This window comes from Phragmites australis, chromosome 7 (genome assembly GCF_958298935.1).
Source record: "Phragmites australis chromosome 7, lpPhrAust1.1, whole genome shotgun sequence".
NCBI lineage: Eukaryota > Viridiplantae > Streptophyta > Magnoliopsida > Poales > Poaceae > Phragmites > Phragmites australis.
Window position 1 is genome coordinate 588,508 of NC_084927.1, and position 26,339 is coordinate 614,846.

The 26,339-nt window shown below is 41.0% G+C and overlaps 2 protein-coding genes across 6 annotated transcripts; one reads left to right on the forward strand and one right to left on the reverse strand.

The window, feature by feature from the left end:
* Nucleotides 1-6,191: 6,191 nt before the first annotated feature.
* Nucleotides 6,192-12,211, reverse strand: LOC133923807 (uncharacterized). 5 transcript variants are annotated; one of them, XR_009910659.1, is made up of 5 exons: nucleotides 11,951-12,209; nucleotides 11,460-11,635; nucleotides 7,493-9,255; nucleotides 6,501-7,038; nucleotides 6,192-6,420 (listed from the first exon to the last, which is right to left on the reverse strand). XR_009910659.1 is itself a non-coding variant. In XM_062369073.1 (5 exons), the coding sequence occupies exons 4-5, from the start codon at nucleotides 9,248-9,250 to the stop codon at nucleotides 6,679-6,681; spliced, it is 2,118 nt and encodes a 705-aa protein (XP_062225057.1). In that variant the 5' UTR covers nucleotides 9,251-9,255; nucleotides 9,706-9,804; nucleotides 11,460-11,635; nucleotides 11,951-12,210; the 3' UTR covers nucleotides 6,192-6,678. The 5 variants fall into 5 exon arrangements, 4 of the variants coding, with proteins under 4 accessions (XP_062225057.1, XP_062225056.1, XP_062225058.1 ...); XM_062369073.1 differs by adding an exon at nucleotides 9,706-9,804 and having other exon boundaries at nucleotides 6,192-7,038; nucleotides 11,951-12,210; XM_062369072.1 differs by having other exon boundaries at nucleotides 6,192-7,038.
* A 9,308-nt stretch (nucleotides 12,212-21,519) lies between these two features.
* LOC133923808 (protein SICKLE-like) lies at nucleotides 21,520-25,260 on the forward strand. Its single transcript, XM_062369077.1, has 2 exons — nucleotides 21,520-21,951; nucleotides 24,362-25,260. Exons 1-2 carry the CDS (start codon nucleotides 21,624-21,626, stop codon nucleotides 25,003-25,005), a joined length of 972 nt encoding a protein of 323 aa, XP_062225061.1. The 5' UTR covers nucleotides 21,520-21,623; the 3' UTR covers nucleotides 25,006-25,260.
* Nucleotides 25,261-26,339: the final 1,079 nt, after the last annotated feature.

A 26,339-nucleotide genomic window follows, 5' to 3' on the forward strand; every position in this document is an offset into this window, starting at 1 on the left:
TAGTTTTAATTAAAATTTTCTTACAAAATATATCATTTAGAGCTATAAAATATATATAATATGAAATCATTTTAATTTGTGAATCTAGTTGTATAAGTTTTATTATAATTTAATTAAATATTAGTTAAAGAATATTAAATTTAACTTTTCTAAAAATACATCTACTATTTGTAAAGGAGGGAGTAGTAACTTATAACAAAGGCAGTATTTAGACAAAGGCGTGCGTGATCCCTGTAGAGCAAAACAACTATACTTGGTAGTGGATACTTACCATAAAAAAGCCAGATATTCTTTGCTTAACAAGCTGCTTAAAAGGCGACAAAAGCAGCTACCCAAATACTCCCTCTCATTGTAAATGTACGTCGTTTTAGACTTGTGCACAGAGATTAAGAAAATAGATCAAATGACCTTGTTGCCTTTTTATTTATTCTGCATTGGAAAAGATAACGCATTTATTTATGAGAGTGATATCATTTATTAAACAAGGATAAGAAAGGAATAAAATAGAAAAAGGTGCATAGAAATTCGAGAATAATTTATATTTAGAGAATAGTTGATAAGGCTAAAATGACCTATATTTACAATCAGGAAGAGTAACAAATATCTTGCATACAGATCTCAGCGGCTTTAGTACAGCATATTAGCATGAATATGAGAAGAAGATCGAACTTGATGTAAAGTCTATTTTCACATGTTAAAGTGCTAAAAGTTTACCTGACACAACATATCAGACACAGGGTTCGAAAATTCGATCCATCACTGGAATTTGCTACCCAGTGAATTTCCAAATTTCAAGAATATCAAAAATTCACTTAAAATTTAGTGAGGATTCCTTCAAAATTTACTCGGTCAAATCTATAATTTGGTGGAAAAATTCGGTCGATTCGACATTTGGTAACCGCTCGATTTGAACTAAAAATTGATCAAATTTGTTCGAAAACCGACTGAATTAACCGCTTTTTCTGAATTGATTGCATTGACTAAATTGGTCACATTTCAAATAATTTTGTAGAAAACCGGTCAAATTTTAGTGAAGTTCAAGGGAAAAAAAACAGAAAAAGTCAAAAAAAAAATAGAAATAAATATGGCATGAGATTTTCTATGTTTTGTTTAATCATACTATCTACACCATGCATATATCATACATAGGGGAAAATTTGTAAAAAATTAGGAAAAATTTTGGCATGACATTTACTATATTTTGGATATTTCTAAGGACACAAATAGATATTAATAATAATATGAGCATGACCATATAATTGTTTCATCGAATATATTCAAACATTACATAATTAGCACCTCTAGTTAACAAATATATCAAATTATCCGTACAACAGCTAGAAACACAATCGCATGCCACATAAGCTTACTTTATACTGGTATATTTCCATCCACACTCCAGTTCCTCTCACACCCACTAGATGAAGCGCACTGGGACATTAGACGTCTGGCAAGCATCGTTAGTGTAGGTGTAGACGAACTGAACATAGATCACCAGAGTGCTGCAAGTAAATAAAGATATGTAACGTTTAGAAACGTAGAAAAAGTGATGTAACAGTTAGATATATCAATGTAATAGTACCAAGTTGAGTCTTACTGTCACATGCCGTCTGTGAAGCGAACTAACCAGTGAATGATCGAGACTTTGCCTGATATATTTTAACCTAATCAAGTGCTTCCGCAATAGTATTAATATCGGTCATCCCCTCGAATGCCTCCCAGAGATCTTCGAACAAGGTTGAACCCATGCCATACACGTAGTGTGTGCAGGGATGCAATGCAGCTGCTGCAAGTTGATGATCAAAGCATTAGTACAATAAACATTAGTACTATAATAATGCAAGTGGCAAGAGTATATCACCGACATTCACGTAAGTCCCATACGTTAGATCATACATTGTGCGATCGACAACTATCACGTAGGTCCCTATCATTGTGGTACAAGGAATCAAACTCCTGCTTAACAATGTTGTATCTCTGGAGCACCTCACTCAATGTCAGCATCTTGTCTTGATCAGCAAATCAGAGGAAAGTATACAACGGCTGAATGGATTTGACAACCATTTTAAGGTTGTCCCACCATGTTAAGCTGGATAGGCAAGAATGTGCATACCTCCCAATGTTAGAAACAATATAGCAAGACTGATGCATCTCACTAGATACCATCCATTGCATAAACCTATTGTAGGATCAAGGATACCGACTAGAGGGGGGTGAATAGGTAGTTTTAAAAAGTAATTGCTAAGCGATTAAGAAAACATCCAAAGATAAACTAGGGATCACTAGAGCAATAAAAAGAACAATTAAGACCTAAGTTGAGGTTTGCAAACCTAGAGTGACATGTAATAATTTATAATCTAGGAAGATAAATTATTTGAAGTAAATTGCTTAAAAGTAAATGATAAGATAACTTGCTCAAAGATGACACAAGAGATTTTTTTTTCCCGTGGTCTCGGTGATTTGTCAATCACCTCTAATCCACGTTGAGGTGAGTTCAAGCTTCAAACCGCTTCTCTATCAAGTATTCAATTCTCATACGAGAAAGACCTCATCCGAGCAACTTGACCTTAAGCCGGCAATGAACAAGAACTACTCACAACCTCGATTTCACTAGGGAAGCATTTTACCACTCTGGCAAGGCGTGCTCAACCTCTCACAATTACCACCGTGGCACCTTCACAATCTTTCTTGAAAGCCTCGTCGGTGCTGTAACCTCCAAGCCGTCTAGGAGGCGGCAACCTCCAAGAGTAATAAGTTGACGATGCTTGCTTGAAGGATCACAAGTGCCAAATTGCTCAAACCTTTGAAAATTATGCACTAATTACTCTCAACCTCTCAAAGATGCAATCGCGAGCTAATGAAGAGGGAGAGTGGAGGGCTAGAGCTCAAAGAGTTGTATTTATGTGCTAGAGTCAAGATGTGCCATCAATGAGCCAGCCAACCCCATATTTATACCCACATTCACTAAATCTAGCCGTTACTGTCAAGCTGACAACTCTGCGCAAGTGGCCGTCAGACCGCTACCGTACAACAGTTACAGTAACGATCGAAATAAATTCTGACACATCCTGGCGGTCAGACCGCCATTTATTTTCGGTCAGATCGGAACACTCTGGGCGGTCAGACCGACGAACCCTGCGGTCAGACCACTAGAGTAAAAACTCTCTGTGTGATTCTCGATCAGACCAGCAGGGCCCACGGTCAGACTGAGACTAAGTTTTGCTCAAGATTTTATGGTTCTTTATACAGCGGTCCGACCGCCCAGAAGGACGATCAAACCGCCACTCTCATAAAGGCAAGACTGCACTGGATGTTATACAACAGTCAGACCGCCAACACGCAGTGAGCTCAAAAGAGCAGTCTTTTCGATGGTTTTTCTCAAACTATAAAATTTAACTGTAAATGATATGTAAGTTTGAGCAATTTGGTACCATAGAAACTAAAAGAAATCACTTCAACCCCTCTTAATAGTACGGCACTTATCCTATTAATCCAGTCAATTTTTCTTCTCTAATCTCCGTAGACCAGTAAAAGAAAAATGCCCTACACTTATACCTTTGCCTTGAGCTAGCCTTTCTTCATGCTTTTTCACTCATGAAACTTCTAGCTCCGCAACACCTTTGTGACTAACATTTTCATAACTCATTCAAACATGTTAATACATAAAGATATATTATCATTAATTAACAAAACTTGAATTAGGGGCCTAGATGCTTCACCTATCCCTTCGGCGTATAAAGCTTCCAAGAAATAGATATTTTGTGCCAAATCTTGTTGCATTCCACTTCACTAACTCTCCATCAATCGCGGTCTTCATCATTTCATGAAGCTTTTAATGATTGTAAAGCCATCGCGATATAGACCTTGCACTTTTAATGACAATGCTATGGTCTCTAAATTCACCAATTAATTTCAACATTAAATTTATCGTATGTGCCACACAAGGCTACCACACGATAGTGGGATACTCCCTTTTAAGAACCTAACAGGCCTTCTTATAGTTAGACCCGTTATCGGTCATGATCTGCACAATATTTTGTACCCCCACATCATTCACCACTGATATTATCTCCTGTATAAATGAATCAATCAAATAAATATGCAACAATTGCAATACTAAGTTACCAACTCAGCAAAACAATGTACCTTGTTTAAATACTTGGCATCTTAGTTGTAGCTAGTCGCATCTATGGACTTGTGAAAAAACATGCGGCCATTGCAATATAAAAGGAAATTAATAATACTCATATGCGTCGGTCCAATCCAAGAATCACACATGATGATCACACCATACTCTGGCCATTCTAGCTTTCACTTATCAAAAATCTTCTTCCAATCTCTCTCGTTCTTGTCCAGGTACTTACCATCTATATCCCAGCCAGTTGGAGATGAGACAACCTCTCCTGTTATAGAACAGATGGTCATAAGTAAAAAAGAAAGAAATATGACAACAATAAAATTCATTACAAGCTTTATCACTCACCCTATTTCTATGTTTCTCTCACTGCAGCAACAAAGAATGTGTCGTCCACCCTTCTACCAGGAATACTTGAAGTGTGAAAAAATTTGGACCATACCAAACCAATAGCTATCTTTGCATTCTTTCCCTTCGCACTCCATGGCCTGGTGTTAATCCTCTGCTGCACAGAAGCTTTTGTTGCAGCAACATTATAATCCCTGACATTTGGTGCCTCACTAGTTGAAGATGCCCTCCTAAGCATCCTCTTCAAAATATTGCTTCCTCTGGCACTTCCACTACCACCTCCATGTTCGTAGGAATCACCTGCCCTCCTCCTAAACTCTTCCTCCTCCCTAGACTAAGCCATGACACAATGCACATGTTCCTCTTCCGTCTCCTCTCCTCAGATCTTTCCTTCCTCTTCTCCCTTGTCCTATCAAGCTTACGCTTGAAGTAATCACACATATCTGGAGACACCCTATTGCAACTTATAACATTTTATCCACGCTCTGCCAAATGTTCTTTCAACCTTGTGGCATCATCACCTTTCTTTTCCTTATGGCAGTAATTGCACCTAAACTCCGAGCACAAGTTGTCCCCGTGCTGTTACACCATATCTCTATCCGCCATCGATTACTGCAAAATAACATATATCATCCTATTAGCACTCCACAAATTCCAACAATGAGTAAACATTGAACAAAATCAAGTACAAGGCGCTAACCAACGCTATCGGGCACTAACCAACCCTAACAACCTAAAAACGAACCCTAACCGACACTATCCAATTTGTATTGCCTCTGTTGAAAGAAGAAAGCTCAATGGTTATCCTACTGAATATACTATGTGAACAAAATATATGGATCTATTTTAAAAGAACCTTCAAGCTAAATTAATTACGTCCATGCTTGTTAAAATAATAAACATGTGTTGTCATATTGCTAACCGAGCGCACAAGAGCTAAAACTGACCGCATCGAGCACTAAATCGTTCGGTTTCACCGAATCGATAATTAACCGCCTTGACGAGCTCCTACGATCGCATACCGACCGCATTATGCAAAAAAATCGCTCGGATTTAGACTCTTACCGCTCGACTTGTGTCGATATTCGCTCAGTTGTCAGGCGCTCACGACTCCCTCTGCAAATCGCGAGAACCACGTCAATACGGTCGGTAACTGTCTTGTACTGACCGACTTCTTCGCTTTCTCCACCGCATTTCTTCAGCTCCACGGTGGATCTAGCTGGGCTCGCGGAGTTCGTGTGATTTTTGCTGTTGGCCGACGCGAGGGGACTAAGGGAAGAGGATAAGGACCTCCTGCCTTTATCCCATCGAGCTGGGCCGAAATGGACCATTTACACTGTGCATTAAGCTTGTTTCGATCTTTTCTATATTTTTCAACTTTTTTTCAAACTTTCAATGTTTGACCACATATTTCCTAATGCAAATGATATTTTTGTTAAAAAATTCACAGATATTTTAGAATTGTCTCTAGTTATTATTATTTTTTATTTTTTAAATCCGATTTAAAAAATTTTAATTCAAATTTAAATACTGTTCAACTTCTGAATGCGGACCGTGGCCCATTAGCCGAATACCGAGCGGTTTTATCGGACACTCCTAACTTCTGAGCACAAGGTGCGATTTTTAAATTGGTGCGGTGATGCTGAAGAAAGCAGCACATTTCCTTAGTTCTTGCAGCAATTAAAAAAGATCCACGTCACAAGGAACAGGGATGGTAACATGAATAGGAAACAGCGAAGCCACAATCTCTGTTGGATACAGTGTATTTTCTTACAGTTACACAACAATGTGCAAATACAGGAATTGCTGATATCACATTGGCGGCTTGCCACACTGCTACACCAACGAAAGAAAATATAGGATCAAGCAAGGCCGGTCCTGAATCTCCTGATACATGCTGCACATTTCTTGCGCCACCAGCTTGGGCGCGATCAACACTAGCAAACATATCACACATGTCAGGCATACACAACCATTGAACTAATATATCACACATGTATAGGCACGCTGGACTCACCTTGCAATAAATCTTTGAATGCAAAGTGGAAGTTAATCTTGCAGCATGTGGTTCTGTTATGAATCCCAGTACTTACTATGTTTGTTTACAGATAACTATGTGGGTTTCGTTAAAGTGGTGAATCCTCAGTTTTTCCTAGACGGAGGGGCCATTTCAGGTGACAATGGTGCAAATTCATCTAAACCATGTTTTCACCATTTTCACTTATGGAGTTATTTTTACTTATTGAGTTATTTTCACCAAGGTACTTAGTGCCCCTGGAGACCCTAGAGAAGTACTTGAAGTGGTGTGCCAGTAACGACACGACTGTAATGAACTCGCCGCCATTACTGAGCTGCCTCGCATGGGACTCTTGGCTGCAATGCTCCGCGGCATATAACAGCATCTCCACCCACACACCTAAGATCAGTTCCAAAGGGTCATGCTGCTCATGCCAGCGCAACTCTATGCTGAGAAGCTCATTGGCAAGCAAGACTGCATACATATTAGCATTGTCACGGATGGATGCCCCATGTGGTTGTGGTGCCCTTACTGTTCCCTGAGACAAAGGAGGCCGATTAGGTAAAAATAGTGCACATTTAATCAGGCGTCGACATGCACTATCTATGCCAATCTTCCATGGAGGTAAAGTAGTGCACATTTGAATATGTGGCTGGTATCATAATGCATGTGAGCACTACGAAATTCAAAATGAAAATTCGCTCAAAGAAATCAAATTGGAACTGCTTTTTAGGTGCAATTTTGACTATAGGCATGTGCTGGTTCTGTTAGTAAAGTCAGCAATTATGAAAACGAAACTTGTTTAGGATCTTTTATATTTTCAAACATATTTACTAACGAAATGTGTTCAGTTTAATTGTCATGGGAGGTATATTCCTGCAAATTGAAATTGCAAACAGGGAAATGAGGCAGAGCTTAAGCCATTGTTCCAAGAATAAAGAAACAAATTTTCAAACAATATGAATGAATTTGAGGCCCCGCTCAGAACATACCAGTGCAAATTGAGAGAAACTCCACACCATCTCCGCAAGCTTCTCCCTCTGTGGGATCCTGGAGGGATTGGGGCCATCGTGGTGGAACAATTCCTTAAGCATACAGTACGGGTTCCAGCTTACGGGAGATGCCACCACTGGGTTGTCCTTATCACCAAAGCACATACGACATTGTCCTTCTATTTGTTCGCAGGAGGCGAGATGTACATTGTGGCGTGCAGCGCCAGGCAGCATGTAGGGTTTTACCACCAGCAGGAACATCATGTAATTGGATAGCACCTCGGTAGCCTCAGTAAGCTCCTTTGCATGTTTGGCCTTGGATTTCCGGATGTACACCTCGGTTGCAATGTGCCAAACAAGGATGCTCTCATCAAAGTCAATGTTGACACTCCAGCGAGCAAAGTCAACGTAGACTTCCATACTTTTCAGTATAAAGCTGCCCCTTGAGTTCAAATCGGTATCTTTGTATTGCAGCGCTTGCTCTTTGTCTTGCAGCGCTTGCAAAACCAATTTCTTGAGATCTTGTATTGACAAAGAGTTGGTGCGTAAGAAAGTGCCAGAGAAATGCATCATGTTCCACCAGTCCTGGAGCCCCAATTTCATTGCCAGTCTGCTTCCTATCTCGTTCCTGTTGTGAGTGCACAGGTGGAACAAGTTATACTGCCCAATGGAGCCTGACCACAGTCTCCTACTTGCCGGATGGACACGCCGACTAAGGGAAGTGATAAAATGGAGAGGCCGCTCCCATCCCTTGCCCCTGCGGTGCAATAAAGAACATGTCCAGGTGGATAGTAGAGCTCTGCACACTGATATGACCTCCAGGACCAAAGCCCCAACCAGCAAAACATAACTGATAATCACATCTACTCCACTGTACCCATTTCCTCGACTGCTGATGGTGAGTTGAAACAACAGGAGCGTGGTGGCTGTGCCAAGCAGCGAAATGAAATGAATGCAGAAGCCATACCATGTGTGGATTACCGCCGCCTTGGTGTACAGGAAGTCATACATCAGAGACAGCTCCATCTCGACCAACTTGTATAGATCCTCCCCCAAGTAAGATATTACAGAACGCGGTTTAGATTGTGAAACAACTGAGGGATTTGGTGACATTATAATATCAGCGAAGACACCTTTGCAGATATCGAATTGGGAGTGGGCTCCAAGCAGGATTTCCTCTTCACTAGTACCCATACTCAATAAATGATAAGGGTTAGCCTTGAACTTTGACATGCTGATGCTGCTGCGGATGCTGCTGATGTTGCCACACTTGAGTGCCCATATCCTCTCACCATACTTGAGAAGACCGGCAACAAACATGGAGATGGAGGCCAGCAGAAGCAAGGTCCCGCTGCTGGCGATGTACATGTATATCACATAAGCAGCTGCTAGGACCTGCACAGCGAGAGTTTGCAGGTGGCGCAGCCAGAGCGAGTTGTCTTCGAGCGCATATGCTGTGATGTTGTCCGGGCCACCGAGGTGCAACAGGAGGAACGGCGCCCAGAATGCCACCAGCTGGTGCTCATCTGACCTGTTGTCAACGGATAGGTGGCCCAGGGTGTATATCGCCGTGGAGTCAGCCAGCAGGTATGCCGACCAGAGGAAGAACTTCAGCATGGTGGAGGAGCTACGCCGGCGGATCCCTCCGACAACGAGGAGGAATACTTGCAACATGAAGCTTACAAGGACCAGGATTTGTATCCCCCATTTGTTCCACAGGTGCACTAGCCGTCCAGCTTCCATTATTCCGCTCGTCATAATGTCTACAGTATCATGTCAAAGAACCCAACAATATTAGCAACTAGATCTGTAGATATGTGTTCTGTGCGTACAAAATATGCAAAAGATCGGATGTGTGACAGGATGGTTTACATAAGTGATCATAAGACAAGTTATAATGGATGTCAATAGTTCGCAGTGCATGAGGAATGAGTTGGGAGAACTAGCTTGGGGCATCTTAATCTAACTGGTACTTCTCGATGCAACAGTCAATACATAGTTAAATAATCAACTCCCAAGTTTGAGATTAGCTTCCCAGTTGGAAAAAGAACCAAGGTACCTAATGAAAGATTAAGCATGTATTAAACATACTAGATAAAAGGCGCTATCTCGTTCAGATGCAGCTCCTGCATTTTCATTTCGCAACAGAGGCAAATCAAATTATAACAATCTTTTGAACTAATAATGCTTTATACATCACTGTAAAAATGCACCTGTAATTAGTGCTTCCCAATTTCAGACTTCAAGACATGTTACATAATGTTTGGTATCTCCTCCTATCAGTTGATCTGTTGATGTGCATGTGCAGCTAGCTAGAACGAAATGGAGAAAGAGTTATGTCTTGGCTGTATAAGGCCATGAATTGCAAATAAAGTCAAACTCTCCTGAAATAGAGCTGTCAATTATTTATTCAAGCAAATTAATTGGAAAGATGGGGCAGATGGTGAGTTGGAAATTCAGATGCTACTCCTTGTAAGCTAGGACGACCTGTCAGCATCTTGGATCGTTTACTAGGATCTAGGCATCTCCATACACTTACATATGCAAATCGCTCATGGATGTGCGTGTTGCATTTCTCAAAGATAAGCGATTATGAGCTGTAGATGCTCGACAAAGAACAGGACTTGATCAAATGTCTCTCAACTAGATCCAGTCTTTCCTATCTAAAGATAAGCAATTGTTAGTGAATCAAATGTCTCTCAACTACCGCTAAAGAAAAGGACACGTGATGCCAATTTCTCAGCAATTAAATAGGCTCAGCCAGCTGGTAACTTGTGATGGTATTGAGACACATCATTAGAAGTATAACTAATGCGCATCAAAAACACAGTGTGGTTGTTCTAAGATTAGGTGCATTGAAAACAATTAATCCCTTGGTTCTTTTCTGGACTTTTTTGAGTTTAGTAAATTGTGACATAACCTTTAACCTGTTGCTGCCCGTAATAAACTGTCAAGAATGTTACTAATGCTGCCGTCTTGTGGACTGGAAAAGTTGTAATGCCGTGTTCAATAAGCAGGACTGGTCCAATTTGATACAGAAATGGGCACAAAGTGTAAGCGATGATCAGTAAATAGTGGCCCATTTACAAGGCTTTCTATGTTGACAATGATCGCAATGTATTTTGTATGATTGCAAGATTTTGTATTCCACGCCGCATCTGTCCCCTGGCTAGCCACGAACCCTAGCTCACCCTAGGCTGCACTAGGAGGGTGTTATTTGTCTTCGAGAAGCCAACGAGGTGGAGGAGAATAGGGGGCGTGTTGTTGCAAAAGAAAATTGGGTGATTTAGGGACGAATCCCTGTGAACCCAAGCCGTGGCATCCTCCACATTGTCTGCGGTCGCTAGCAAGCCGTTCTCCATATCAGCACCGTCCATGCGGGCTCCCTGGCTCCGTTTTCACATGACTGGTGAGAAATATCAGTGGTCATCATGGGAAATCTCAGTTTAGCAACAAATATGGGCCACAAATAAATCTGTTTTCAGGCATTTTGAGGCAGAAACACTTCCAGTGCGATTTTAATCTATTCCACAATCTACAAATTGCTTTTCCCCTTGCCTGCCTCCCCATGACGAATCCTTGCCCCCTTTCTCCTCAGTCCACAGAGAAGAAATATTCGTTCCTTAGGCAGATCAGTTTGGCGGGTTTAGATGTTAGAGGGTTAGGCAAGGACTAAAAAGGTAATAAGTAAAATCGTATGAGTAAAGCTTCAAAAGTGGTACCGCGCTACTGCCATGGTCTTGATCAAACTACCGGAATGAACAAGTATTCCTTTATCTGCACTTAAAACTATTCCCTGTTATTCAATCATTGAACTAGGGTACACGGATTCATTATTTAATCAGAATATTAACCGTAGCACAAGCATAGATTGCTCACTACGCAATAGTATGGCAGTGATTGGCAATAATAAAAGGAGAGGGATGGTTAGCAAAAGGGTAGGAGGGAAAAGAACATAGGTGATTACATGGGAGCTAAATTGGAGAGCTTTTCGACAAGGAGGGTTCCTCCAGTTGCAGCTACGATGAGGGCCATGGCTTCACCCCCTTTGGCTCAACGTGTGAAGGAGAGCTCGCCTTGGAAGAAGGTTTTCCATATGGCATCAGTCAGCTCTGTACTTGTGACCTGGCAGACATTATACTTCTGCATGGAGACAGATGCAAAGCAAAACATGAATAAACAAAAGATATTTCTTTTTAACAAGAAGGCGAATTATTCTAAAGAAAGATTGATGTACACAGAATTAGCGCATGATGATTGCAATCTACTTCTGCGCAGGGGCGGCGTTGGGCATGGGTGTTTACCTTAGTCGAACGCCCAAAACAAAAATAAAAATTCTTTTTAGAAAATTTTGGATTTGATTGATCGTAGAAGCAGGCAAAGAGATCTATCTCCCAGTCCCAGAACAAATAAGTCTTAGAAAACGGGGGGGGGGGGGGGGGAGTTAGGGATTCTTACCAACGAACCGTAAGTTGGGCGGAGAGGAGGCCTGGACAGGGGAGGGGAGGGGAGGACGATGGAGCACTGGCTCGGTCCAGCCAGTTGAGATTCTAGGGGACCCTGGAAATGAGATTTGAGGGTTCCCCACGCGCATTGCATCGTGCCCTTGTTCTTTTCGTTTGCTATCTCGTACTACTCGCACTCAGCCGGACTGGTAAAGCAGTGGAGGGAAGCAATCCTCCCGAGATGGTGGCCACAAGCTTCCTCAAGACAATTGTTTTCTGCGTACGTACCTTTTCTGTTCCCTGATTTTATTCCGGATTCGCATCCTCTCGTGTCACCGATGAACAGTAACAGTGGTATTAACCTCAATCTACTGGTAGATCTCAAGATTATCTGCTACAGTAAAGTAGTATATACATAGTAAAATCGCTATATTATTTTGCTACAGTAAATAATGTAACGATACTATTTAGCCAGTCTCAAATCACTGTTCATCGGTGACATTGCTCCGTAGTGTCAAAGATACAAGTCCAAAATTCCAGACCCAACCAACTTTGTTTTTTAGCCTTATTTTTAAAGTATATTAACTCACATATATACTTATTAACTCACGTATATACTCATCCCACACACTCTATACGCCAGCTAAAACCTATAGTTTATACTCACGCACGCGCAGCATGCCCTGGTGAGACATCCAAGTGCCGATCCGAGGAATGAACCCGAATGAATAGCCTACTAACGAGTAGCGATACCATCGAGCTATCATCTCGTTCTCTAGACCCAACCAACTCGCCTCATTTCCGTGTCCCAAACTATCATGCATCCAAACGTCACATAACATTGAAATAGTTTTCTCACAAGGGCTAAGATGATAAAAGGAAATAAAATCAAGAAGACAATATTTTGAGTGGCAATTCTGCAAACCTGTCTTTGATGTTTGGAGAGTAAAAGAGAAGCATTGAATAGAAAATGAAAAGAGTATGAGTGTACGGTATGAATTTTTTTGGAACAAAGATAATATGAGCAACGAAGTACTAAGTGATCCTATGTTATTGTAAGCGTGTCGTCAGAGTCGATTTTTCTTTCCTCCAATCTGTCTCCGGCGATGGCGTCAACTCCAGCGTGCTCTCCGGTGCTCCAATTGTAAGGTGTGTTTCCGCAGCCCTGGTGAATCGATAATGATTTGCAGCCTGTCAGGGAGATGAAGGTGACGGCCGATGTTCTGTCAATGGGCTTCATGCGTCCCTGCCTTTCTCGGCTCAGGCCGTTGTCTCTTGCAGCAAACCACGGATTGGGGTCCCTTCCTCGATTTGGGCAAGTGTTGTTGTGTCCCATCTCCCGTGTTCTTCGCCATGAAGCGTCAGCTCAGGGAACGTTTGGGAGTGGAGAAGATGAGCAAGAGGATCCCGGTGTTTTTCTACGTAATTTTGATCATTTTCATGGACTTTCTTGTAAAGTCAGGGAATGTAAGCACAATTATCCCTCTAATATAATCTAGGGCTTCCGGCCCCTTTTTAAAAAAAAAGAAAAAAAGAAAAGAAAGGCCCAGCTGTGCAGCAACAGTTCATCTCTATGGCTTTGAAATGGAAATCCCTATCGGTGGTTGACCGACGTATGAATGAGTAAGCTTTAGTTGCAATGGAAATCGCTATCACCGGTACTGACATGTCTCTTTACGAACGTTGCTTGTAAGGAATAAAGGCCCATGCCCAGCTGGGCACATGTTCACAAATTCGATAAAAACCGTGAATTTTAGTCAATTCGCAGCAGTTCAATAACTAAAACCGGTGGAGAATTTGGTAGAATTCGATCAAATTTAATTTTTTTTCTTAAGATGAGATTGACAAAGTAATTCAGCAAATGCCAATTGATAAATCTCCTGTCCTGACGGTTTTAATGATATTTTTCTCAAAGATGTTGGCATATTATTAACGTTGACTTTTACCAACTATGTCATGATTTCTTCTCGGGTTCTCTAGATTTAGAAGCCATTAATATTTTTTTTTCATTGCTCTGGTTGCTAAGCACAACAATACTTCTGGAGTTAATGACTAGGTCCATATCTTTTCTCAACTGCATTCTAAAGCTTATCACTAAACTTAAGTCTAATAGACTACAATCGGTTATCATCCCTTTGATACACCAAAAAATTAGTATGGTTTTATCAAAACTAGAACTATTCAAGACTGTATTGATTGGGCCTTCGAATATATTTATCAGTGTCAACACTTCAAAAGAGAAAGTGTAGTTCTTAAACTTGACTTTGAAAAGGCTTTTGATACCATTGAACATTGTACTATTCTCAGTATGCTGTCATATTTGTGCTTTGATGACATTTGGTGCAATTAGATAAAGAGAGTCTTAAACTCTGGTTCTTCCTCTATTCTTTTGAATGGTGTGTCAGGTAAATTCTTCTACTGTAAAAGAGGAGTTAGACAAGGGGATCCTCTCTCCCCTTTATTGTTTGTATTAGCTCCTGATCTTCTTCAGTGCATGGTTAATAAGGCCAAGAACATATGTCTCTTCAGTTTGCCCATTCCTTTGATGCAGGATGAAGATTTTCCAATGGTCCAATATGCTGATGATACTGTTATTTTCATGAAAGCTTCACAGCAAGAACTTTTCTATCTGAAGGGTATTCTTGAATCTTTTGCTCAATCTACTGTCTTGAGATTTAATTATTCCAAATCGTGTTTAGTCCCTTTGAATGTTTCTGATGAAAAAGCTAGGCATTTGGCTAGTGTTTTCGGTTGTAACTTGGGTGATCTTCCATTCACTTACTTGGATCTTCCTACCGAAAGTTCTTCTATGCTTATTATGGCTGACAGATATTATGTGCTTCCTTCAAATTCCAATTACAGTTTTGGGTTATATTGACATAGCTAGACGTCATTGTTTGTGGAGAGGTTTTTATGTCAATGCCAACAGTAAACCCCTTGTGGCTTGGAGAAAAGTTTGCAAACCCAAATCAAAAGGTGGGTTTTGGAGTGATTTGCAAACCCAAATCAAAAGGTGGGTTTTGGAGTGATCAACCTCAGGACTCAAAATTTTGCTATTTTGCTTAAGCATTTGGGTAAATTTTATAATCAAAGAGATCTGCCTTGGATTAGGCTTATTTGGAAGACTTACTATAGAAGCTTAACGCCTCCTCATGTTTCTCCTAGTGTTGGCTTTTTTGTGGAAGGATGTTCTTAAGCTTATTAATCTTTTTCAATGAATTGCCTCTTGCTCTATTGGTGATGGTTCAACATTTGTTTTCTGGTGTGATGTTTGGACTGGTCATGTGTTGAGTGATTGCTTTCCAAGACCGCTTTCTTATGCAAAAAACAAGAAAATATCATTAAAAGGTTTTCTTAGCAATAACTACATCCATGAGCAATTTCATATTCCTCTTGTAAGCAAGCATATATGGAATATCAAGCATATATATGGAATAAGATTGTAGGACTCTAAATGCTCGTTCCACATCCTTTCTATCTGCTTCATGTGTCTTGGCGAAATATTTTCTCTTATTACCTTGTGGAGATGGTATGATCTTCACAAGTGTAATCCAGTTAAAATATATACCATCTGTAAGGTAATACCCCATTATATAATTGTGACATTTATGATATAATTTACTTCTGGAGCTTTCCCTTTAGCTAGCTTTACAAAATAGATGAGAACTATAAAGAACATTAATTTTATTGTGAGACCCTTGTAAACCAAAGAAGATATGCAAAATCCAAAGATCTTGTGAAGCAATAGTTTCTAAAATGATTGTGAACTCATGCACATGGCTAGTATACATGCCTTGCCAAGCTGCAAGGTAATTTTTTTTACTTCCAATACATACAATTTATACTCCCAAGCATTTCAAAAAAACCTCTTTACTCTCCAATTGCAAGTAATCTAGCTGTATTATTCTTATTTAGAGATCTCTAGTACTCATCTCCGAATACTTCAATAATAGTTTTGACAAACCTTCTAAGACTCTCTAGAACAATACTTTCTCCAATATGAACATATTGATCAGTAGAATCCACTGATACTCTATAACTAAACCTTCTAAGACTCTCTAGAACAATACTTTCTCCAATATGAACATATTGATCAGTAGAATCCACTGATACTCTATAAGTTAGCATCATGAATATTGCAGTAATCTTCTGCAAAGATAACCCAAGACGTCCAACACTATCTCTTTTTTAATTAAATATTCATTATATTGTTCTACAGCTTGGACCATGTAAAGAAACAAAAGATGAGCCATTCTAAACCTAGACGATGAAAGAGAAATGAGCCATATCCAAGACGATCAACAGATAAGACAAACATAAAAGGACTAATTGCAAACCTGTATCGAAAGAAAGTTAGGTTATAGGTCATTAGGTTAGTTCATCTGAGAAGTAGTCGTTGTATAGCCTCCAATACCTGGTTTCTCTATTGTGATAAATATACTGACGTTCAGACACATAACTGCCATGTCGTGGAGCATTCATAAGCTAATATTGACAATGTGCTTGGTGTAATATAGCAAGAATGAGTTCGTTGTCATCATCATCCGACGACGACAATGACAATGATTCTAACAGAGATCAGTGACTCATTTCGTATATAAAAGGAACTATGGCGAATGATTTAGTGTAACAATCAGGTGAATATAGAATCATAAAATATAGCCGTTAGAAATATAGCCGTCGAATATAAAACGGTTAGAACTATTTGATACTTATAAGATATTAATAAAATATAGATGAGTGAAAAATAGGAGCCAAATTTAGGAAGTGGTTTAAAGCGCGTTGAGAAATAGGGAAATAATTAAGATTGAGAGTTTTGTATATGAAGGAAATATAAAGACAAATTTAGAGAATAGATTGAAGATGCTCTTCCGTCTACCTTGAAGTTTCAGAATAAGACATTGCCAGAAATGGTTGCACTCGGTACTTTCGCTAACACGAACAAACTTTACATATATCTCAAAGGCTAGACTAATAAACAACTTTAATGGAAAAATAGTAACGTAATGTTCACTACTAAAAAATGATGCCACTCATATCTTATGACTAACAACCGCGGTTAAATTCGAGTAGCCAAATGTCTCGATGGTTAACTAGATTGACCGTTTACTACTTTTATTAATCAGGAAAAAAATTGATCATCTTTTGAAAATATTAGGCTACAGTAAAACCCTACCACATCCATGTAGATAATGTTTGGTAGCTTCGTATAGGAAATGATCATATATAGAATGATTCGGCTGGATAGGTTGATCATAGATAGATTGATACATGCCTGATGTTTGGTGTGTGTGTGTGTCTGTCTCACACCCAGTTTTAACGGACAAAATCAAGTGCGGCTTATGTGTGTCCAGAAAGTTTAACACACATAAGGACGTCATTAGGTGAAGTTTTTTATTTGTAAGAAGTGAACGTTTATTTAATTAAAGTATTGCTTTTGCTACTTCACCTAAGCAACCTCAAAATTATCCTAAATGATAACATCTAAACGACGGCAGCGGGACAAAAATATTGGCGACCAACACTCCACAGGCACCGACTGGAAGACACGCTCCTTAAAACACCAGGTCGTCGTCTTAGAAATCCTCAAAGTTTTCCACTGAGCAGCATATATTTTTTAGGAGAAAGCAAGGGTGAGCACATAAAGTACTCAGCAAGTGTGGGAAAATAATGACATGTAGGCTTATATCAAAAATAGGCTAACACATGGTAATATTTACGTAAATGTGAGTAATGAAAACACATTTGGACTCAAAAGCATTAATCAAGTATTAAATAAATGTAACACAAACAATCCATCATCTAGCATACAAGTTTCCCCACCCTGCATACCACATCCGCCTAGTACTCCCTGTACTATGACCAAAATCACACCACCTGGTACTCCTTGTACCAGAATCAAAACCATCCACCTCCTAATCATGTGAGGATCCAAGTCTCTCATGTCCGTGAGCACGGCTATTATAACAGTTTTATACTCTGCAGAGGTTGTCCAGCTTTCCCCACGAGTCAGTAAATTCCATGATGCCGTGTTTGCAAGACATTTAACACACGCCAGTGGTGTGCCGCCAAGAATCATTGTATGAAATTTTCCACTAACCAGAGACTAATCCAATATGTGTCTGCCCACTAGATTTCACTGCCAGGCTTTACGCAAGCAAAGCTCCTACCCAGAAGCCCCCTTTTGTGCTGACCCAACGCACACTGGACAGACTCTAATCAGTATGTCACGCCTTACCCATATCAGTCTCGTGGTTGGTACGTTACTTCTTGGGTTGTCGCTCCACGAACCGGTCCTTACTTAGGTTATTTGAGCAAACACTAAACCAACATCATAACTATGACAACCATCAAAGTTACTTTGCTCAAGACCTAAGGTTCCATGTTGCTAGACCATTAACATATTAATCATCATTATTGCATATATTCATTAGTCAGATTATGACACTTCCCAATATCCCAAAAGCATGGCTAAGCAGTCTACCCATAAAAGACATCTAACCATAAACCATCTAGATTCCAAGGGATGATAAGAAAAAATCTAAGAAAAACCCTAACATAGGTAACTAACCATCATGTTGACAGATATTGCATGCAATTTTATAAAACAAAGCATTTAAAAACATAAGTTCAATATGATCAAGGACACTTGCCTTCTCCTTGCTGCTGCTCAGTGTATTCTTACTCCTGGTCTTGATGTTCCTCAAATTGATCCAGGACGTTATCGGCTAATCGCACAATAATCGGCAAACAAATAAACAAGATACACTAAGAACAACGAGATAAAAACTGTTTAGAAAGAAAGAGCATTGAAAAACGAATCCATCAACGCAAGAATCGCTTAAATCGGAGCTACGATGAAAAAGTTAGGGCTAAAACAAGTCTAGGGTTAAATCTGGAAAAGAAAATGGCTTATTTTGAATTAAACAAAAAGTTCAGGGACCTTTTTGTAAAAATAGAGGGACATAAATGTAATTATGAAAAAGTATAGAGACTTAACTGTAAAAAGACAGGGCTCTTTTTTATTTCAGAAAAGTCTAGGGGCTAAATTGCAAAATTACTAATTAAAAGAATTATCAGATTTATTTTTATACTAAAAAGGCTTGAAATACTGACTGGGCTGCTTTGGCTGATGTGGCATGGTGACAGAGACGACACATCAGCAGAGAGGGCTAGGTGGCTGGATGACATGGCATGGCAGCTGACTGGATTAAGTAGCGACACGTGGCAGCCTCAGATTGGTCAGCGAAGGGGTATAGATGCGATCTAATCTGGGCCATGGGTTTCGAATCCGAAAGCTGAACTCAAAGGGGACGGTCGACGGAGGGGTTCTAGGCAGAGCTGAGCTCGGCACGGTGGCGACACGCCGGAGCAGGGGGAAAAAGGTCGCCGCTGGCTTCAAACTTCGACGATGAGCGACGAAAAAGATTCGGGGAAGCGCAGGGTATCCGTTTTGAGGCTTACCAAAAGCGGCGCGGCACCGGAGAGGCTCGGCGACGACGGCGACGACTTCGGGCGGTCAGAGTTTCGCGGGGAGGGTGCTACGGCTTCGGGAACTCGTCGATGAGCTGAGGAATAGTTGTGTGGTGCTTCAGGGGAGGCGTAGGGGCGCACATATATAGGCGGGGAGGCTCGGGTTGGCCCGGCGAGTCCGAGTAGGGTTCGGCGGTGGTGGGGCCAAATCCGAGCTCGGTTTCCTTGTTTAAATGTGCAATTTTTTTGGGATAAAGCCGGTTAGAGATAGAGGAGGTCTAGGGCTTTGATTTGGTAATTTTCTAGAAGGTCTAGGGTTCAGGATGGCTCGGATTTGAATCGGGAGGCGGCGGCCGGCGCGTGTTCGTGTCCGAGTCGGAGTCCGACCGAAGGAAGAAGAAGGGCCTGACAAGCGGGGCCCGCATGTCGGCGGCTCAGGTGAAGGGGGCTCGGCGCGGGCGTCTTCGGTGTGTTGGCTGGCACGCGAATGGGCCAAGGCAGGGGCGCGGCCTAGGTGGAAGAGAAGGCCAAAGCGGCTGCTGGGCTAAGGCCAAAGAGGTCCGGGCCGGGAAAAAGAAAAGGCAGCCCGAGAAAGGATTTCTTCTTTTTCTTTCTAAATTCAAATCCAAACTTCAAATTTAAAATCAAAGCAAAATCTCTTCAAATAAATTTCATCAAAACCCAAATAAAAATCCTATTTGCCTAATTCAGCATGAATGCAAAATAATCATTTATATCCTATGTCAAATATATATTATTTCATATAAAATAGGATTTCTCTCTTTTAAATTATTTAAACTCATTTTAAATTTTAGCAAATTTTAAGAATTTCTAAAGGTGGAGAAATGTTTGGTTGGTTGTATGAAATAAGATGACTTAGTATAAATTTATGTTTGGTTGATTGAATAGGTTGATTATGGCTTGGTGTATAGGATGATAAAAATGTATATAAATTGAGTATTATAAAGCAACTCATTTTTTACCATATAACCTAAGACTGAAAATAATTTTAGAAATTAATCCATCATATGAGAAAAATATTAATGAAAAATTCAGATTTTTGAGAAATTATTTGAGGTCCTAACAATTGTTAAAAGTTATAGAATAACATTTTTTTGAGAATTTTGTTTTAAATTTTACATAGATTTTTTTAAGTGAATCCAATTAAAATAGGTTATATGTGGATTATGGAACATATAGATTTTTTTATGATTTTTAAAGTAACAAAAGACTAATTTTCAAGTACTGTTCACAACGGATAACTGGTCCTTGATGCCGATTTTTCTGTACCAGCTAGTTCAAGATCCGAGAGAATATTCTAATAATTTTGAACCACCTCGTCCTGCATGGAATGGTTGCATTCACTGATCCAAACATCGGATCGGCTGATATCTAGACCGCTTCGTCCAGGACGGAAGCCATACAGTTTGATTGATCAAGACTAAAAATGGCCGGTTTTAAAGTACATGGGTTAATTGGACTAACACAGTAGTACAAGCACCTAAAGTGGACATTTTTTTCTTCCGAAAAACAATGGTGCTGGTAAATGATCATGTATGGTAAAATTGAGGTATTCAGTGCAACATGAGGTTACATATACGGCCCAACGTACATAACCTTGTCTCAATAGTAAGGTATTTGTCACTGAGAAGTTGGTGTTTTTTCCCCTGTGATAATGGCTGCAATTTGGAGCAACGAATATGACTTTTCTGTCGTCCCATCTTCTGAAACACGGTACATGGCACCTTCAAATTTCCAAAACACCATCACGAGATTGGCTCCCCTGTTCCGCTTTACACCATGGTGTCGTTTACAATAAATAAATACAAGAAAAAGGGTCTGATATCAATATGTTTATCTATACTTTTAAAATCCCAACAAGTTTAATACACTATCTCAATAATTCAGTGCTTCAACTAAATTATGTATAAAACTATCGAGCATGCTATCATAAATTATTGAATATGACGTTCAAAAATGTTAAATAAGATCTTTTTAATTGTTAAATTAGGATTCTCAAATTAATTTTTAGTGGATTTTTTAATCCATACGAAAAGATAAAAAGTTTAAATTACAAGTGAAAAAAGAAAAATGTTGCTGCATGGGCCGGCCTATAGACTCTTCTTCCTCGTCACCTCCCACCGCTCCCCTTCCGGAATCGCCCAGAGCAGCAGGCCACGGCGTCTCGGCGAGAGAGAGAGAGCAGAATCGAGATGGACGGCGGTGAGCACGACGAGGTGGAGGAGACCTCCTCCATCCGCCGGGAGCGCCTCCTCGCCCTACGTTCCGCCGCCAACGCATCGCCGGCGGCGGCTCCTCTCCCGGCACCCGCGGGGAGCCTCCTCCCGGACCCTGACCTTGCGGGCGACCACCAGGCCTCCGCCCCGCCCCCGCGCCAGCCTCACCGGTTCGACTACTACACCAACCCCGCCGCCGCCTTCTCCTCCTCGCACACCAGCGGCGGCAGCGACCCCACGTGGTCCCACAAGCGCAAGAGTCCTCCCAATTGCTACCCCCCGTCTCCCGCCCCGCCGCCCTACGGTCCGTACCCTAACCTATAACCTACTAGCTAGGCTGCTGTTTCTCTTCTCCCTACTATTGTTGGATTAGGTTACATATATGCATACCGTGCTTTGCTTACTTCTTAGGGTTTAGTTCAATCGATTCTATTTTCAGGATTCCACTCCAGGTCCTGGGTCCTGACAGTTTCACTTCAGGATTAGTCCTAGCCTCTAATCTCTAGTATTCGATGGGCAGCAGTCATTCGATTTTGCCCTACTCCTAATTGAATTTAAATCTTACCAAAGCCTTTCCTACTTCAAATCTTAACCTATAGGCAAAGGGGAAAAAGATAGATGCAGGCTTGCTGGAAACCTACAAGTTGGCTATGCCGAACAATACAGCTCAATCTTGGCTCATAGCGTACGCACGCGTACGAAGGCAATAAACTTAGCTTGAAGTTAGTGTTTAGGTTCTGTTGTTCCATATGGTGCATATGGCAGTTCCCAATTGGGTTGTTACCTGCATACGTGTTCTAGATCATAGATTGGGTGAACCAACAAGTGTTACAGATGAATCAAAGCATCCTACCACTGTTTCGATGCTATCCATCATCTTTGCTTTCAGTTCAGTCCAGATTATTCGTCCGGGGGTTTGCATATTCTTAGTATTAGTGGTGTTTTTTTTCCTAGTTGGGTCATTCAGATTGGGCATTTTCTATGCGTTCTGGTGGCCTTGGCCGAGCATGCGCCTAAACAAGGCAGTTTTTTATACGAACTGGACTGTCAGGAATCAGGATAGCGTGCATGTTGTTAAATCAAGAACTGCCTTTGCTTGAGATCTGTAAATTTTATGTAGGATAACATAAGCAAGTAAGCACCTACTTCAGAATCTTGTCCTGACCATTTTCCTGACTTTGCTTGTTTAGCTGAACCAAGGGGCTATGGTAGTTACTATCCTCAGCACCAGCACCAGCACCATATGGCCCAATCACCCATTCACTACCCATCCCTGATGCCACCAGGGAGCAGCCCTTAGCAAAGTCCTATGCAGTTCCAGGCTCCAATGTCAGGATACCAAGGAACGCCAACTGGTGCTCCACCTTACTGGGCCCCACATTTTGCATCTCCAGCTCGAGGTTCATATCCAAATTCACCTAGCTTTGGGTTCAGACACACAAATCCTAGCCAAGGGGGTAGCCAGATAAATTATAGGCCAAGAGGTAGCCCATACTCGTCTTATGGACGAGGTAGAGGCCAAAACTGCCACAGAAGCACAGGTTCAAGGGGGAGAGGGAGAAGGTGCAGTGCTGGTTTTCGAAAACGTTCTGGATGGCAATACCAGAGGAGCTACTTCAAGTGCATGGTTGATGACCCTTGGATGGACTTGCAACCTATTGTTGGCAATATACTAATACACAGAGATGCTTCAAGTGTTAAAGGCGAATCAAATTAACCTACCGCTGTTTAGATCATCGTTGCTTTCAATTTATTCTAGGCCATCTGTATGTGGCGTACTTATTATGATATAACAAACTTATTATTAAGGATAGTGGTCTTGGTTGTGTGATGCATATAGTGGTGCCATCTGGGGTTTCTGCATACATAATTGTGCTTGAATGTGGCTACATTCAGATTTAATCTCTACAAGTGTTACAGTTGAATTGAAAAAGCTTGCTACTCTCTGTGATGTCTCTGTGTTTGATCTAATCATCTCTTGAGCATAATGTAGATTCTTTCAGTCGATCAGTTAGGAACCTTTATTCTGCAATTTTGACTATTGGCCTGTGTAATATTTGTTAGCTGAGGAATGAGATGGTTAGGCAGCAATGCATAAAAACTACTTCACCTCAGACTGATGTTATAGGATTCCATTTTAAAACCTTAAGCCCTAAACCCTAAACCCTAAAAACCCTAGTTTAACAGTATGTGTAAGAGAGATTTCTAGGCATTTAGACATGTTTCTTATAACACCATTTTCCTGCAATTCGGTTAACCAGAGAAAGTGAGAAACCAAAAGGATGGTACTAAGAATTGAATTGCAATTATGAAAACAGTTGCCTACAGTAGTGGCATAATGGATAATGGATATTGATTGATTTAAAAAACTTAGAATAGCTTTTTAGGTTAATGATTTTGATCCTTTCATTTTACTTATACTGTGTGCAGTAAGGCTGCTTACTGTTTTGGGTGGTTGATTCCATTAACATGTGACGACTACCATCATCTAGTGGTTCTCACGCATTTAGAACAGTGCTGTTTTATCCTTTGGTTATTGTTATGATTTGATCTTTGCTAATGACTCCAGCTCCTTTTAGGAGAACCGGACTGTCAGAATAGGGAGCATAAAAGCATTTTGTTAGATTGAGAATCTTCTTTTTTCAATCTTCCTTGTGGGTGTCACAGCTACTGCTGAATCTCATCCTGACCATTTTTTTAACTTGGCTGTTCAGCTGGACCAGGGAATTATGGTAGCAACTATCCTCTGCCACACCAGCACCATATGGCTCCGTCACCAATTCACTCCTCATCACCGATGCCACGAGATGCACCAGGGAGCAGTCATTGGCGAAGCCCTATGCAGTTCCAGGATCCAATGCCAGGATACCAAGGAACTCCTGGTGCTCCACCTCCTTGGGGCCAACATTCTGGTTCTCCAGCTCGAGGTTCTTATCCTAATTCACCTGGCTTTGGGTTCAGGCACCCTCATCCTGGCCGAGGCAGCAGCCCGATGAGTTATGGACCAAGAGGTGGCCCACAGTCATCCTACGGGCGAGGCAGGGGCCAAAACTTTAACAGCAGCCCAGGTTCATGGGGAAGAGGGGGGAGGGGTGGCGTCGGTTTCCAGAACCGTTCTGGATGGCAAGACCGGAGGAGCTTCTTCAACAAATCCATGGTTGATGACCCTTGGCAGGACTTGCAACCTATTATTGGCAACATACTGATACCTAGGGACGCCTCCAAGTCCTGGCTTCCAGAGTCGCTGCGTGCAAAGAAGGAAAAACCTGCTCAGGGACAAATCAAGTCGCCATCATCAGGATTGAGCCTAGCGGAGTACCTGGACTTGTCTTTCAATGACGCTTCTAACGAGACATGAGCATTTGTATGTATCATTAGAATTGCAGATTTGCTGTTGTTTTCCCTATCATGTAATAGATTTTTCTGTCTTTTAGTTCGTGTTCCTGTTCTGTTTCACTGCTTCCATGGAGATTCTGTTGATGGGTGTGAGAACTCCACCCCGTACCATTTGTTACTACCATTTATGCAACTTCACGATCCTGCCTTATCTTGATATAAGGCACTAATGCGTGGAGGAAACGAGATGGATTAACACTTTTTCTGTTTTTGTGCATTCTTGCTTGTAGTACTTTTTAGATCATGGTACCGAGCGTTTGGCATCGGGAGCTGGATGTTAAGTTGCACCCTTTGAAAGCATTTGCATGCATTTGTCAATTAGAGATCAATAAAGTTTGTCTCAGAGACAGACGCTGTGCAGAGGGGGAAAGTAAAGACAAAAGAAAAGATGGTTAGGTAGCATTATATTATCTGTGATTTTTTCTTGGTGCATAGTATGTCCCTACTGTTTTCTTGTATTGCATGTGGCTTTCAGAGGCATTGCAGTTGGCTCTGTAGGCCTGGGGGATAGCATCAGCTTTTGGAATGACCTTTTCAATGGAAACATCTTTGCTATGCAATATCCTAGGCTCTATTATCTTGTCAAGGACAAATTTGTTTTAGTTAAGAGAGATTCTAGAGAGAAACTGAGTTACCATATCTCTTCCATCTTCCTCTCTCAGAACAGTCATATGAGGAATATTTGCAGCTGCAAATTGACATTGAGGCGATTAGATCATCAATGTCAGAAATTGATCAATGGACATGTATCTGGGGAACTGGGGTGTACTCGGCAAGACAATATTACAACTTCATCAACAGTGGCATAAATCCGCCAGTAACCCTTGCATGGATATGGAGCAGCAAATGCATGCATAAACTGAAGGACTTCTTTTGGTTACTAATGAATGACATGCTCAACACGAGAAACATCCTTCGGAGGAAAAACTTCCACCTGGAATCCGGCTGTAACTATGTCTTTGTGCATGCAAGATGCGGAAGAAACTTTGATTCATCTTTTCTTCGACTGCCCCTTCAGTCTTGCCATTGGTATTCAATGGGACACTGCTATACACATGATGCTGCAGCGTGCAAAGGAGCAATTCACATCAGATCCATCATGGAAATATTTATTGTAAGGGCATGGTGCATCTGGAAACAACGCGATGAAATGACCTGTGATAACAAAGTTCCTAGCTTCTCAGCATGGAAAAGAACTTCAAGGAGGAAGTGATCCTACATTTATATAGGATCAAGGAGATCTATCACGATAGTATTTTACAATGGCATGATGCTCTAGGACAACCTGTGTATATT

Bases quoted from the DNA above. Each gene is read 5' to 3' on its own strand.
- LOC133923807 (XM_062369073.1), bottom strand. From the start codon at position 9,250: ATGACGAGCGGAATAATGGAAGCTGGACGGCTAGTGCACCTGTGGAAC. The intron at 7,039-7,492 runs GTATGTTCTGAG...CCTTTGTCTCAG, and splicing joins GTTTCTCTCAATTTGCACTG to GGAACAGTAAGGGCACCACA.
- LOC133923808 (XM_062369077.1), top strand. From the start codon at position 21,624: ATGGACGGCGGTGAGCACGACGAGGTGGAGGAGACCTCCTCCATCCGC. The intron at 21,952-24,361 runs GTCCGTACCCTA...TTGGCTGTTCAG, and splicing joins TCCCGCCCCGCCGCCCTACG to CTGGACCAGGGAATTATGGT.